This window comes from Apium graveolens, chromosome 5 (genome assembly GCF_009905375.1).
Source record: "Apium graveolens cultivar Ventura chromosome 5, ASM990537v1, whole genome shotgun sequence".
NCBI lineage: Eukaryota > Viridiplantae > Streptophyta > Magnoliopsida > Apiales > Apiaceae > Apium > Apium graveolens.
In genome coordinates, this window is record NC_133651.1 from 244,056,576 (window position 1) to 244,069,957 (window position 13,382).

General features: G+C 33.3%; 3 protein-coding genes across 3 annotated transcripts; 1 reads left to right on the forward strand and 2 right to left on the reverse strand.

Moving 5' to 3' along the window:
- Window positions 1-1,096: 1,096 nt before the first annotated feature.
- Window positions 1,097-3,860, reverse strand: LOC141661677 (uncharacterized). Its single transcript, XM_074468685.1, has 5 exons — window positions 2,955-3,860; window positions 2,221-2,858; window positions 1,900-2,008; window positions 1,456-1,776; window positions 1,097-1,369 (listed from the first exon to the last, which is right to left on the reverse strand). Exons 1-5 carry the CDS (start codon window positions 3,105-3,107, stop codon window positions 1,307-1,309), a joined length of 1,284 nt encoding a protein of 427 aa, XP_074324786.1. The 5' UTR covers window positions 3,108-3,860; the 3' UTR covers window positions 1,097-1,306.
- Window positions 3,861-5,508: 1,648 nt separating this feature from the next.
- Window positions 5,509-6,943, forward strand: LOC141661929 (uncharacterized). Its single transcript, XM_074468957.1, has 3 exons — window positions 5,509-6,142; window positions 6,232-6,272; window positions 6,520-6,943. Exons 1-3 carry the CDS (start codon window positions 6,046-6,048, stop codon window positions 6,805-6,807), a joined length of 426 nt encoding a protein of 141 aa, XP_074325058.1. The 5' UTR covers window positions 5,509-6,045; the 3' UTR covers window positions 6,808-6,943.
- A 117-nt stretch (window positions 6,944-7,060) lies between these two features.
- On the reverse strand, window positions 7,061-9,028 carry LOC141661678 (DEAD-box ATP-dependent RNA helicase 35-like). Its single transcript, XM_074468686.1, has one exon. It carries the CDS (start codon window positions 8,969-8,971, stop codon window positions 7,175-7,177), a length of 1,797 nt encoding a protein of 598 aa, XP_074324787.1. The 5' UTR covers window positions 8,972-9,028; the 3' UTR covers window positions 7,061-7,174.
- Window positions 9,029-13,382: the final 4,354 nt, after the last annotated feature.

A 13,382-nucleotide genomic window follows, 5' to 3' on the forward strand; every position in this document is an offset into this window, starting at 1 on the left:
TATAGTTGAGATATATGCTTAGAACATCTCCAACGGAATGCACCTTTTAGAAATTAAATCTAACACAGAACTCCAATGTACTCCAACGTAACGTAGGACATATTAATGTATATATACTTATTCATCACACATATATATATATAATTTTAATTTTATGTAATGTGAAGTGTGAAGTTAATTTATGAAAAACTATAAAAAAAATTCATTGTTAACCAAATTTATTAAATACTTATATAATAATTTTAATATATATAAAATTATTAATAAGCGAATATAAAAATAAAATTAGTTAACTATTTTATAATATATAAACGTAATGTTTTTAACTAATTTTTCTCATGTTTATATTATAAGAATAATATCCTTAAATATGTTTTAATTAATTTAATATTTTAGTTTCACTCGTATTCGCTAAAAAATAATTAGTTTATTATTAATAATTTCTTCACAACTATATATGTTAAAAACAATTATTTAATATAGTTGTTGAAATTTAAAAATAACAATAAAAACTTTTTTCAAATATAGCTAATTATTTTAGTTAATACTACTAAGTACATGTTCAACAAATTTTACATAATATCTATTGTACTAATTTAGGTAATAAATATAGTTAATAGTCTTGAAGATACTCTTATAAACCACTTGTATGTATGATCGAAGTGTTTTAATTTAGACTTAATACAACCTTGAGGATATTAGTGATGAGAATGAAGAACTCAATTAACAAACTATTACCATAAAATTAGTAATGATGAGGCTTAAACATATAATGAACTGAACAACCATAAATACCAAGCGAAAACAAATGATCGAACACATGGTGAGTATCCGTGCAACATTACACTTTGGCCACTCGAGTTTTTGTTATATAGACGCCCACACATCTTACACGAGAGAGAGGTTATCATTGCTCATTTGGTTTTACATATTTATATAACAATTTAGTAGTCCAAAAGAGTCGCAAACAGTGAAGAGTTTTAATTAAACTGTAGCAAGGGAAGTGTCAAAATATTACATGGCTGGTGACGTGGTATGACATGGATGATGAGGTGGAATAAAATATCTTCCCTTGTTTGCTGTAGTACTATATATATAAATATAATAATAGATTGATAGATAATGGATAATAGATTGTCATATCCAACATATTAATGATGTCTCAACATATAGTATACAATCATAGATCATCTTTACTTGGCAGCAGGATGCAGGAATTACATATAATCACCAGCAGAATGCAAGAAATACATAACCACCATCCCTTACATAAATAGAAAACAAATAAAAAGTACAAAGTTATAAATTAAACATATTCAGATTCGTGGAGTGATTTGGTAGAGTCCCCCTCATGGCTGTGATGTTGATTCTGCATGTGACAGACAGCACAAGTTTATGAAAATCTGAAAGTTTATGACCAAGTAAGTAGTACTAAAGAATCATAGGAGCAGGTACCTGGAGGCGAGCACAAATTTCAATGACTTCAGCAATAGGTGCCCAGTCTCCAAAATTCCTTTCAATGAACTGGTATGCAATTCCACTTTTGCCTTTGCCAACAATAAACAGTCCTCCTTTTATTTCACCTTCTCCTTTGAAGTTGGAATCTATCCCCATTGCTTTCGCACGCTTGTAATTTGCTATGGCTCGAGGATTAAACAGAAATCCTGAAACAAACTTGTCTTTCAAAAGGCTTCCACCGCCTAGAGCCTTGAAAAATTCTCTGCTCTTGTCAAGGAGTACGACGCCGCCCCAGTATCTTGGCCAGAAATCCTTCACCTGATCTCAGTCAAATAAATATTTTGTTGATATTCTTTAGCTTTTTAATTACCACCACACTTGTGTCGAAAACTAAGATAGAAACTAAAAAGCTCTGAAGTCTTCAGAAATTTGACTACATACCTCTGCTTCTATGTGTTCGTGAAGAACTGCATATAACTGAATTCCAAGTGCATCTAATATTGGTTTTCTTGCATATAGCTTGTGTGCTTCAGCTCGGCACATGATGCACCTAAATTTTCATTTCAGACAGAGATAATCATTAATGTTATGCCGTTTCTGACTTGTGTTTACTAGAAATCTCAGAAAGAGAAATGCATGACTTTGTAGTCTATCTGATACATTTGCATTTATGACTATGCATGAATTTGAAATTTCTTTTCTTTCATTTGCCAAGTTTATGATCAGATTGCAGAATAAGAATGATATATAAAAAAGATGTACCCAGGTCTGCGAAGGCAGAGAAGCACGGCTGGTTTGTGACGCCAAAGTTCTGAGGCTTTCATCGGAGGTGTCTTTGTTTTTACCAGTCTTTCCATCCCAATTTTATATTCTGGAGTTAATTTTTGAACAGAGATGTTATCAATAACGGAGTATGGCGCAACATTTTCAATAATAGGCGGGGACTGTACACAGCCACATCCTCTAGGTTCATCAGGCACCGCGGCCACAATTCCCTTAAAGATTTGTCCATCTTTCATTTTAAAATCAGACAAGGACTGCTCAATAGTTACATCATAAGCCATACTATTCCCTGCCGGTCCTGATCTTACCATACTCTGCAGTTTTCTGGAGTTGATAGACATAAGCCCACTCTTGTAAACACTATCATTTCTAGATGGCGTTATAGTTCTTTGTCTCATGGGGCGTGTCATTGATGCTGGAAAAGGATCTGCTGCATATTCATTACTGGTTCTTTGTGTGAACCGCGCAAGGTGACCTCTTTTCATGCCAATCTGCGAGTACAGGTCTGCTGAACTTAAATTTAAAAGCTCAGGAAGAGATTTTTGTGAGGCCTCCAGCTTGTCTGCGTATTGCATCAAGGCGCGATCATGAACATACGATCTTATCTCTAGAGCATCCTTGAGTAGATCAAATAAAATCACAAGTCATGTTAACTCGTAGTTTTGGTGAAAATCAAGAAATCGATTGTATTAACAAAACAAAAGTGAACAAACCTTTTGTTGTTGAGTCATGTTAACGGCTTTCATATCCTCTGAATTCATGAACTTTAAAGTTGGCACATCATCCCAGCCTTCCTCTAACAGCTTTGGAAGCAATTCTTTCAGACATCCATTCCCAATAAAATCCTCCACTGAAAAAGAAGCCATTTCGGAAAAAAAAAACCTAACAAGCTATGAATGCTTTCGACTACAGATGAACAAGATAAGATCTAAAACAACCAACTTCTTTTTATAGTTTCTCTTAACGTCCTCATTAACTTAATCCCCCACAACAACTAATTCAAACCAATTCGGCAAACAATCATTTTTTTAATAATGAAATAATACCATTTCTTTGTTACAAGTCAAATCAACAACTACCTTGTCATATGTGATAATTTCAGTGGAAATTTAAATTGTCAGTTTATGTTAATAACTGAATACTGAATCTTACAGATGCCCGCTGGCTAGAACAAGTTAAAAAGAATAATTGCAAATAAAATCTTATTTTTAATTCTTAAATCCAGTAAATTCTTTAGTTGATTGACTGATATCAGGTTATGCATTATCAGGAGAAGGTCCTGTTATTAGAAACCTGCTATTATTCTCTTATTTTTCGTTAAAAAGCAGCGAAAACAATGCATGAGAAATGTTCCGATAATGAAATTTACCCTTTTCTTTTAAAATATAAAGAAAACAGATAACTGATCGAAGTTCAACCTCTTAAGTTACAGAAAACATTTGGAACAACATAATATTTTTAAAGTCTCCTTCACTATTTGGAGTTGCTCATTTTAACAATAGAATGCTGGCAAAGATGAGGTGGTTTCACTATTTGGAGTTGCGAGTTTAGTGAGGCGAAGAAAGCATGCCAAAGAGAACCAAAAATTGACATGTGTGAGCTTATTGGGTTGAGTAAACAAAAGAGACTTTGTTGAATAAGAAAATAGGATGCAAAACTACAAAAGGGTAACAAACAAACTGGTAGATAGAGAATATAATGAGACGGCCATAGATGCCAGGAAGTAAGATAGAGAAGAAAAAACAAGAAAAGATAAAAAAAAAAAAAAAGAGAGACAAAACTACTAAAATGATGACACACCTGAGAAGCCGATCGTTACAGTTTAATAATTTATGTTAATGTGATGATTATAAAAGCAGTTGATATGTCAATACTTTTACTCTGCCATGTTGCCGGCCAAAATTTTACAAATTTGCGGTTTTCATAACCTCATTAAGAAAGCAGTCGAGAGGATGTTATATGTTCAGCCACACAATCCCTTGTTCATTTTATTCTTTTTGGGTTTAGTTTGGAGAATGTGTTAAGAAGTAACAGTAATTTTCCTGTAATCAGATAACAGAAGACAGTGATTCATGCTTGAGATTCTAGCCTAATTACACTACTAGAAAAAGGGCATTAGACATCAATTCTGGACTGATGTCTATTTCATCAGGAACCGATGTTTTCGTGGGTGTAGAGAAATGTGTTTTTTACATCGGTTATTTTTCCGACTGATGTTAAAAGGGTGATGTCTATTGACCTTTTTCTAGTAGTGTAAGTGGAATCGAGCATTAACGTACATTGTACACAGCCCTTTATGTATTATCACATCAGATATGCTAGAACTGTAAAATGAAAAATGAAACATTAAACATTTGGTACCCAAAATGATAAATGCAAGCCCACCAGGTACATGTGAAGTCCTTTTACTGATTCACAACCATAGAAGGTGAAGTAGGTCAGGCAGGCAACATTTCTAATATTGCTCAGAGGTGATCTTCATACTCTGGCCTTGATTATTCAACATGGCTTGCTCTCTTATTATGAGACAAGTTGAGGACCCAGGGTAACCAAACTTCAATCTTTTTACACGTATACTCAATCTATATGCTTCAGAAATTTATTCGACGTGTTAAATGAATTTAGCACACAACATATATATCAGGTTCATATCTTGTAAGCGCGATTATGACTTATTGCATTGCATTTTGGGAAAACAATTTCATTCTTTAAAAATATTGATATTCTTGTTAGAATAATTTACCTTGACTAAAGCAACAAGTAAAAACACTTAAACAGCATGGCCCTGAAACATGGCTATTGAGTTCTAAATTTGTGCGTGAAGCAGCAAATGTATGTGAACAAACTTGGCAACAACCTCTATCATTCAATTAAGGTCTTGATATACTAATGCACTTGGGAGTTAAGTATAGTAATTATTGAATAATTGCAATACTATGTCATTCAAGTATTTAACTAGTCTTAAACCAAGTACATGCTTGTTATTAGCAACACCAAATTCAAACTCTTTTCAACATCTTTTCTAATATCAATTTCAGATGGATTTGTGTAAACTCCGGTCCATAAAAATGATGTTCTATATTCATGAACATGTCAACTAAATTCATTTGAAACCAAAACTCGAGAACACTTTAATAGCTGTTTTTGATGATGCAAACTAATAGTGCAGCAATCAACTCGGCTCAGTTGCATACTCTCTCCCTCTTGTCCTGCACCATTCTGCCCCTTAGGCAACATCAGCTCACAGTCACACGAGCACTAGTCTTGCAGAAGTAACTGTTTAACTTGAACTACACAACTTTTCTTTGAATTGAAGCGACAAACATTACTTGGCATGTGCCATAAACATTTTTTAGTACTTAATTAACTTGAGAAGAGTGTGTAATGACTATCAAGTCTACAAACCCGTTGTTGCACCGTTTTCTTCAACATTTTTAAGTTTCCAATGTGCAGATTTACGAATTCTATAAGTATTACTTAAATATTTCGAGATCATTGTAATCAAGACTACTGACACATGGGTTGACACGAATGTTCATGTTCCAGTCTCCACACTTGTCTCCATTTTAGTTTGTTTCAAGAAACTTCAGATGTAGTAAATCTCAAGTAAAATTAGTATAGTAGTAGTACCATCTTGAAAACCTAGCTAGTCCCTAGATTTGACCCTTGATTTTTAATAACCTATATTTGACTACCTATAAATTGTGGGATGTTATTCTGTGTATGAGGGGTGTGTATAAATAGTTACATGTTGTTGTGTTAATTTTTTCTTTTGTTTTCTGGTTTGTGCTTAAGAAAGAAGAAATGTTGCAGCAGATAGTATTACTGTTGCTAAGCTTATCTCTAGTAATTTTGTTTCTAATTACTGGAAGTCACTTAACAGAAAAAGTTTCTTGTAAAGGTGCTCATCTGTTTCAATAGAATTTCCTGTATTTGTATGTCATATATTCACTTCTTTAATCCTTTTCAAATGTTTTGAACTTTTTTCAGGTGTCAATAATTCAGCAGAACTACTGCAGAATAATGATGTGGTAACGTCCTCCCTCATCACACCATTATCGTTTGCTGATGTGATTAATCATAATCAGCATATGATGTTCATGTTTGATTTTACGAGTATATAAACTTAAGAAGCAAGGTTATTTGCAGAGACCAGCCCAATTAATGTCTAAGTGCTATAGTTCATGCTACGTCCTTGCTGAGATGACATCAAATACTTGTACCAAGTCTTATCCATGATCTATGAATGTTAAAGGAAATTTATTGAAATTTTTCTAGGTACATGTTGACAATGTGCATGCAGCAGCTGGCAAAGAATCAATGTCAGGAAGTAGCTGGCATATCATCGTTGGAAAAGTTTATAGTGGAAGTTTGTCAACTCCGATACAGAGAAGCTCAAGTACTACAGAGAAGGTTGAAAGCCCAGCAGTGGTTGCAGATAGGAGAAGTGGGCGAAAATTTAGACGAAGAAGTCTAATTGTCAGGGAGAAGAAAAATGAGTCTGGTTTTGTTGCTTATAGTGCAGATTACGGTAGACCAAGACATCATCCACCTAAGAATAACTGAAAAAATAAACTTAAATATAGTTAGCTTATGATGCAGCTTTCAGTTTTGTATCCTGTACCTTTCTGTTATTTCATTAGTTCTGGATGAGAATATATTGCTAGTAAGATAAGTCTGTTGTATGACCTACTCGATCATAGTCATTAGCCTTACAAAAAATTGCTCAATCATTTATAGTATTACTGCTAATTTGATTTTGACATAATGTTTTAAGGTTCTGCAATGCATTAAGCTATTAATTCTGTCTAAACAGGATATTGAATATTGAAGCAACATACAGTTTTTTAAATACAGAAAGTGAGATTACAACTTAAATGTTTAAGTAACAGAACAGATTTTTTATCCTCCAGTTTCTTCTGCAGTTAACCAACTAGAATTCTGCTTTGTAACCACCAGACCGGAAAGAATCCATCTTAAACCTAGCTGCAAGCTGCTTATTCTGATGCTCTAACTTGGGACAATTGCGAATGCGATGACCTAGTCCACCACAATTTCCACAGCCTTCTGTTGCCTCTGTTGTATCACTTGTTAGTTGGGCCAGCACAGGGGGTAATCTCTGTTTCGCTTCAATTAGCACGTGCTTGAGATCAAGAAGAATCGTTTCGTTTTGCCTGCCGTTAATAAATGTTGTCGCTATTCCAGTTTTTCCACATCTTCCTGTCCTTCCAATTCTATGAATATAGTTTTCAATTTCAGCTGGCATATCAAAATTGATAACATGTCGGATATTAGGAAAATCCAAACCCTTTGAGACCACATCGGTGGCAACCAGCACATCTTTCCTGCCTGCTTTAAAAGCAGAAATTGCATACTGTCTCTCCATCTGATCCTTACCACCATGAATTGAGACGGCCTCAACTCCTTTTATGATAAGATATTCATGTATTTCATCGACTTCAGCTTTGCTCTCACTAAATACTAAAACAGGCGGTGGAGTCTTATCCAGGCATTCACGAAGGTAGACATATTTCGCCTCTTGTTTCACATACTCCACTTCTTGAATGACGTCAAGATTTGCTGCTCCAGCCCTTCCAACATTGACAATGACAGGCTTAACCAATGCATTTTTAGCAAAATTCTTAATCTTTGTTGGCATTGTAGCAGAAAACAGAAGAGTTTGCCTTTGATCTTTGAAGTAACTGATCACATTCCGTATGTCAGCTTCAAAAGCTAAATCCACTAGACGGTCTGCCTCGTCCAAAACCAAGTATCTGCAGCTATCAAGATTCATCTTCTTTTTAGCTAATATCTCATTCAACCTCCCAGGTGTAGCTACAACAATATGTACACCTTTACGCAAAACCTCCAACTGTGAATTGACATCAACACCGCCAATACAAAGCATTGACCTTAGTACCGGATAATTGTTACACTCCCTCAAACATTCAACAAATTCCTGCACAACATCATAAATTTGGTTAGCCAGCTCATGAGATGGACATATCACCAAACCAAATGGTCCTTCCCTACGAACAACAGGCATCATAATCTCTTCCTGAAGAGCCATCATGATCAATGGCAACACGTAAGCCAGCGTCTTACCAGACCCTGTAAAAGCGATACCAATCATGTCCCGTCCTGATAAGATCACAGGAAGCCCTTGAACTTGAATAGGCGTAGGTTTTACAATCCCCTTCTCTTTCAACTTGTTTAAAATAGGCTCCGGAAATCTCATATCCTTAAAATCCTTAACAGGGGGTGCAATATCTTCACCATCAACAAGTATATGCCACTTCTTTCTCATAGCATCGCAGGCCTTGATCGACATTGTTCTAATATCCAACGGAGGCTTCCACCCTGTTTTCAAAGACTCGGTGTAGTTAATATCCTTAGCAAGTTCACGCACCGACTTCAAGGCCTTGCGGTCTGACAGGTTGTCGACAATATCTTTCTCTTCTTGCTCAATCTTTTCGCGAAGATCGATCATCTCAACAGGCTTACGCATCCGCGATGCTTCAAGCAAACTAGGTGGTCTAGGTTCTGGTTTTGGTTCTGCATTCTTGTAAATAACAGAAGAAGGTTGACGATCATTACCTTGTCTCTGATCACTCTTTCTCTGTTGGATCTGTTGCGCAGCCAAGGCCCTGCGTTTTTCAACAGGGACGTAATCCACATAATCATCATCCTCTTCTTCCTCTGTAAACTTTCGTTTCATGTCGATTGCCATGATTTATGTATACTTTCGCAAAAGAAATAATGTTGCAGATGAAAGTATGATCCTTGGCTTATATAGGCGAAATAAACCTAGGTTGTAAATCCTTTTCATAGTTAGATTCTTAAATCATGTTATTACTGTTCCTGTTCCAACTCAGATTACAATATTGGTAATTTTATGTTACTTTGTTTTACTTTTTAATTTAGTTATGAAAATTTCAATATCACGGTCAAAGTTAGAAAACAAATCGAATTTTCCTCCATACAACTTTGAAAACTCTCACAATTTTTTTCTCGAAGGATTCGGGTAATCAAATTTAAATATATTTATATATTTTGTAAAAAATATGTTAAAAAATTATCCATAATCTCTGTTTCGCTGGCGGCTATAATAATTTTTTTTCTCGAAGAGATTTATGAACTTAATAATGTTACATATATTGTAAATATAATTTTGAAACTATAAATTTATTTGTTATTTATACAATAACATAATTTGGGAAAAATGTTAGAAGGGCATTATGATTAATTAGCCTAATAAATCGTGTAAGACATTGGTCATTTCATAAAAAAATTCATGCACCACGCAATTATAATATTCTTGATTATTTTCTTATTCGTAAATATTATGCAACATCTTATATATATATCAAAACTCAAAAAATTATAGTTCGGCAACCAAAAATTTAAAATGACACGAATTGAAAAATCTGAGGTTAGAAAGAGGAAAAGTTTGAATTGGGATTTATTTTGATTATTAGAACTTGTAATTTGTAACTCACTAACACCTTCAACCATGTATTCGATCTTCAAAAACTCAGATAAAGGCATGTGTCACCTTAGCAAAAATTAACGTTGATTCATTATCGTAAGGACTTGAACCAAAAAAAATAGAAAGTTAAATGACCTGAAATAGATAATATTTAGTTCAGGGACCCAAACAATAAAACAGTATTAATTGAGAGACGATTCAATTTATTTTTTCTTAAATAAACTAGAAGTATTGAGCCATTTTAATAATAAAATCACCACTTACTTATAACTACCTTACTTCATTTAAAAAGATTTAAATGCATAACTAAAGTCGTAAAGACTTGCAATCATAAAATTTAACAAATAAATATTTACACAACCGTTAAGTTGATTTTAAAGGAACTACGTGATTTTTGGAGATTTAATGTTTAGGTTGATTGAAACATTTTTAAAATCATAATCGATTAACTAAAGTCGACTCGATGTCCTTAAACTTTAATCTATTGAACAAAGTACTAATTTTATAAGCTGTCCGATAAATGTCGATGTCATAATTTATCAATTAAAATTGGTTTAGTCCACCTAGTTTTTAACACATTGAAAAAATGTCAAATTCAATTGATCAATCTCACTTTCACAACCTTAAAGACTTTTATCGTTATTTTCTAGTGTATCAATGAATCTTAATACAACATTAATATTTAATCTTTCACAATTAATAAAGATAAAGTCATATGTGTGTGTATGCATTTAAATAATTATTACTTATATTTTCAAGTAAATTATGTTCGTTTTGTTTATTTATAAGCTAAATATCTTACAATTATAATATTTAATTGTTATTAACATCCAGCGAGCCAATTGATTACTCAAATAACATACATTTTTAATTATTCAGAAATTATAATTATCTAATAATTAAATTGTAATCAATTATATTTTGTAGTTTCAGTAGCACGAACAAACAATCTATATTTAATTTTACTCAATCGACCATCAATCATGGTTGTGACATAAAAATAATTCAAATATTGTGATGACTAAATACTGATATTCCCGAGGGGTTTTTTCAAGAATTTGAAGAAAAATTATACTGATGTGGTCATTCAAATTGGTTTCAAGTTTCTCCCATTTATGATTCTAATTTTTTTTCTTATAACAAATTGATAACATTATTTTCCTAAAATTTAACATTTTTTAATTCAATTTTTTTTATGAATATTAGTTGAACTTCTTTATCTTTTCAAATTATCGACCAATATTAATTTTTTTAAAATAACATGAGAGGGAGTAAATCAAATCGTATAGTATAATATAATTTTAATTTTTATTTAAATAATATATATAGGATCCTAATCAAATAGAGATAGTCTTAGAATAGAAATATACAAACAAGCCCAGCCCAACAAAATTTAATCAGTATCCTTTTATTGGCAACCCAACATCATCCCCTTTTACCTATAGTCGCGTGATATACAATATATACACATAAAACAAATCACCCTTTCTTCCATTCTTCAATCACCGATTCATCCTTATTATACGTAAAATTACTAAAATTTTATCATAAATCGATAACTTAAACAAAATATTTACCAACTGCTCTGATATTAAACTTAAATCGCTATTTTATATTACACAAATTTCTAAAATACCAGGTTAACACTGAAATCACTAATTTGTCTTACACAAATTACTAACATGTACTATACAAATCACCGATTTATATTATAAAAATTACGAAAATTGATATTGGATTATTATATATTATACACAATGTAACACCCCAGTCCCAAATCGAGGAGATTCGGGACTTCTGTTTAGTTTATAAGACAAAGTTACTATTACTTGCACCAACAGATCATGATCTTTTGGGGACCTGTTGTGACGCCCTCAATCTCGGGGTTAGGAAATGAGGACCCACACACCTTTAAACTAAGTTTAATTAAGCATAAACCCCGATAAACTAATAACATGATTAAACAGGATTAATTTTGAGACAAGATTACAACTACCAACCAGATAATATATATTACAACCCAAAATAATATTTAATTTACACAATCGATTCCGACTTGGAACCCACAGAAAACCCATTGTATCTTTATAGACTTTCCGACTAAGCGCTTGCTCACACACATCATGTACTACCTGCTCTGGCATCTGGAAGCCTACAACACGGTAGGGGCCACCAGGTACGCTTTTACGAGCAGTGCGCCTAAGTCTGGCCATCCTCCTGCTTAACTGCCATGGTTAGAACAGAGCAAAATATATGAGTATAAAAACTCAGCAAGTAACTAAATGACAGTTCTATGATACAATAATCAATATCTATCCACAATTATTTTTAAGGCATTCTCTTTTAAACTCTAGGCGGCAGATTTCTGTCTTTGGCTATGAAAGGGTTATGAAGAAAGGTTTGGGATTTCAGGAATCAAGGCTCAAGATAGGGTGAAAGCCGACATTCATCACAAATCATTAAAGGATCTCAAGGATCTTTCAAATGGAAAGCGAGAATCTATTCATCTTTGGGAATCAATTGCATGATTGATGACAATATCAGAATGAGAATCAGGATTCACAAGCTGTATGCTAATCAATACCACAATCAACTCATTTCAAAACATTATAAGCCATTTTATTTTCAAAGAAGCAATTTGCTAAATCAATGTATTCAATATCTTTTATAAAGTGATAGGGAACCCTTGATTGGACAATTTTAACTTTCATAAATAATAATACGAGTGATCAGCCCGTACAGACCTCCATCTGGTCATTAAGGTACCTATGGCATAATTTCAGCCTTAAATTGGACTAGCCCCGCTAGTCTCTTATATGACTGGACTAGTCCCACTAGTCTCTTACGTCTCAATCCAATCCATCAGGAATTCATTTGGAAAACCTTGTGTTGGAAAAGAAAGGTTTTACTAAATTCATTTTATCATTATCAAGAATATGAAATTATTCGGGCTCTTTCAAGTTGAAAATCATTCTTAAGTTCAATTTTAGGGATTCAAAGAAATCAATTGGATCAAGGCAATCAAATACCAATGCTATGGTCAAGATCAAATGACAATCAAAGATCGTAAGTTAGAGAATCAGATCAGTCTTAGAAATCATTACGGAATAAGGTATATAAAGGAAAAATATAGGTTAATCAAAACAATGCGCAAAGGAATTCAAAGGGTTCTTATAAAGTTAACAAGAATTCAAGATATCCAAAGGAATCAATAGGTAATCAAGGTATGAATCAACAAGTTTACAGTAAGGGTTTGAACAATAATCATATCAAGTCATTACAAGAACACTATCAAGGTGTTTCAAGGAAACAATAACGGGTATGGTACAAAAATCAAAATCAAGGTTCAAGAATCAATAACAGGTTATCACAAGCGTTATAAAAGATCAATATTCTATCATGTCATCATCAATATCCTTTCAATACACAACTTATACAAGTAGGCAGAGTTACTTGCCTGAATTCACTTTCCTATTTTACAAGGGTTGAACTACTGCCACCTAGTACCCCTTTCCTTTTCCTAGCCTGAATGCCTTCACGCTTCGAATCTACAATCCAAAATCAAAACCCTAATTAGATTCCCACTTGACGTTCCCAGAACATTTAACAATTACCCCTTATATCAAGACGACTCAATCCTTCCTTTTGTATC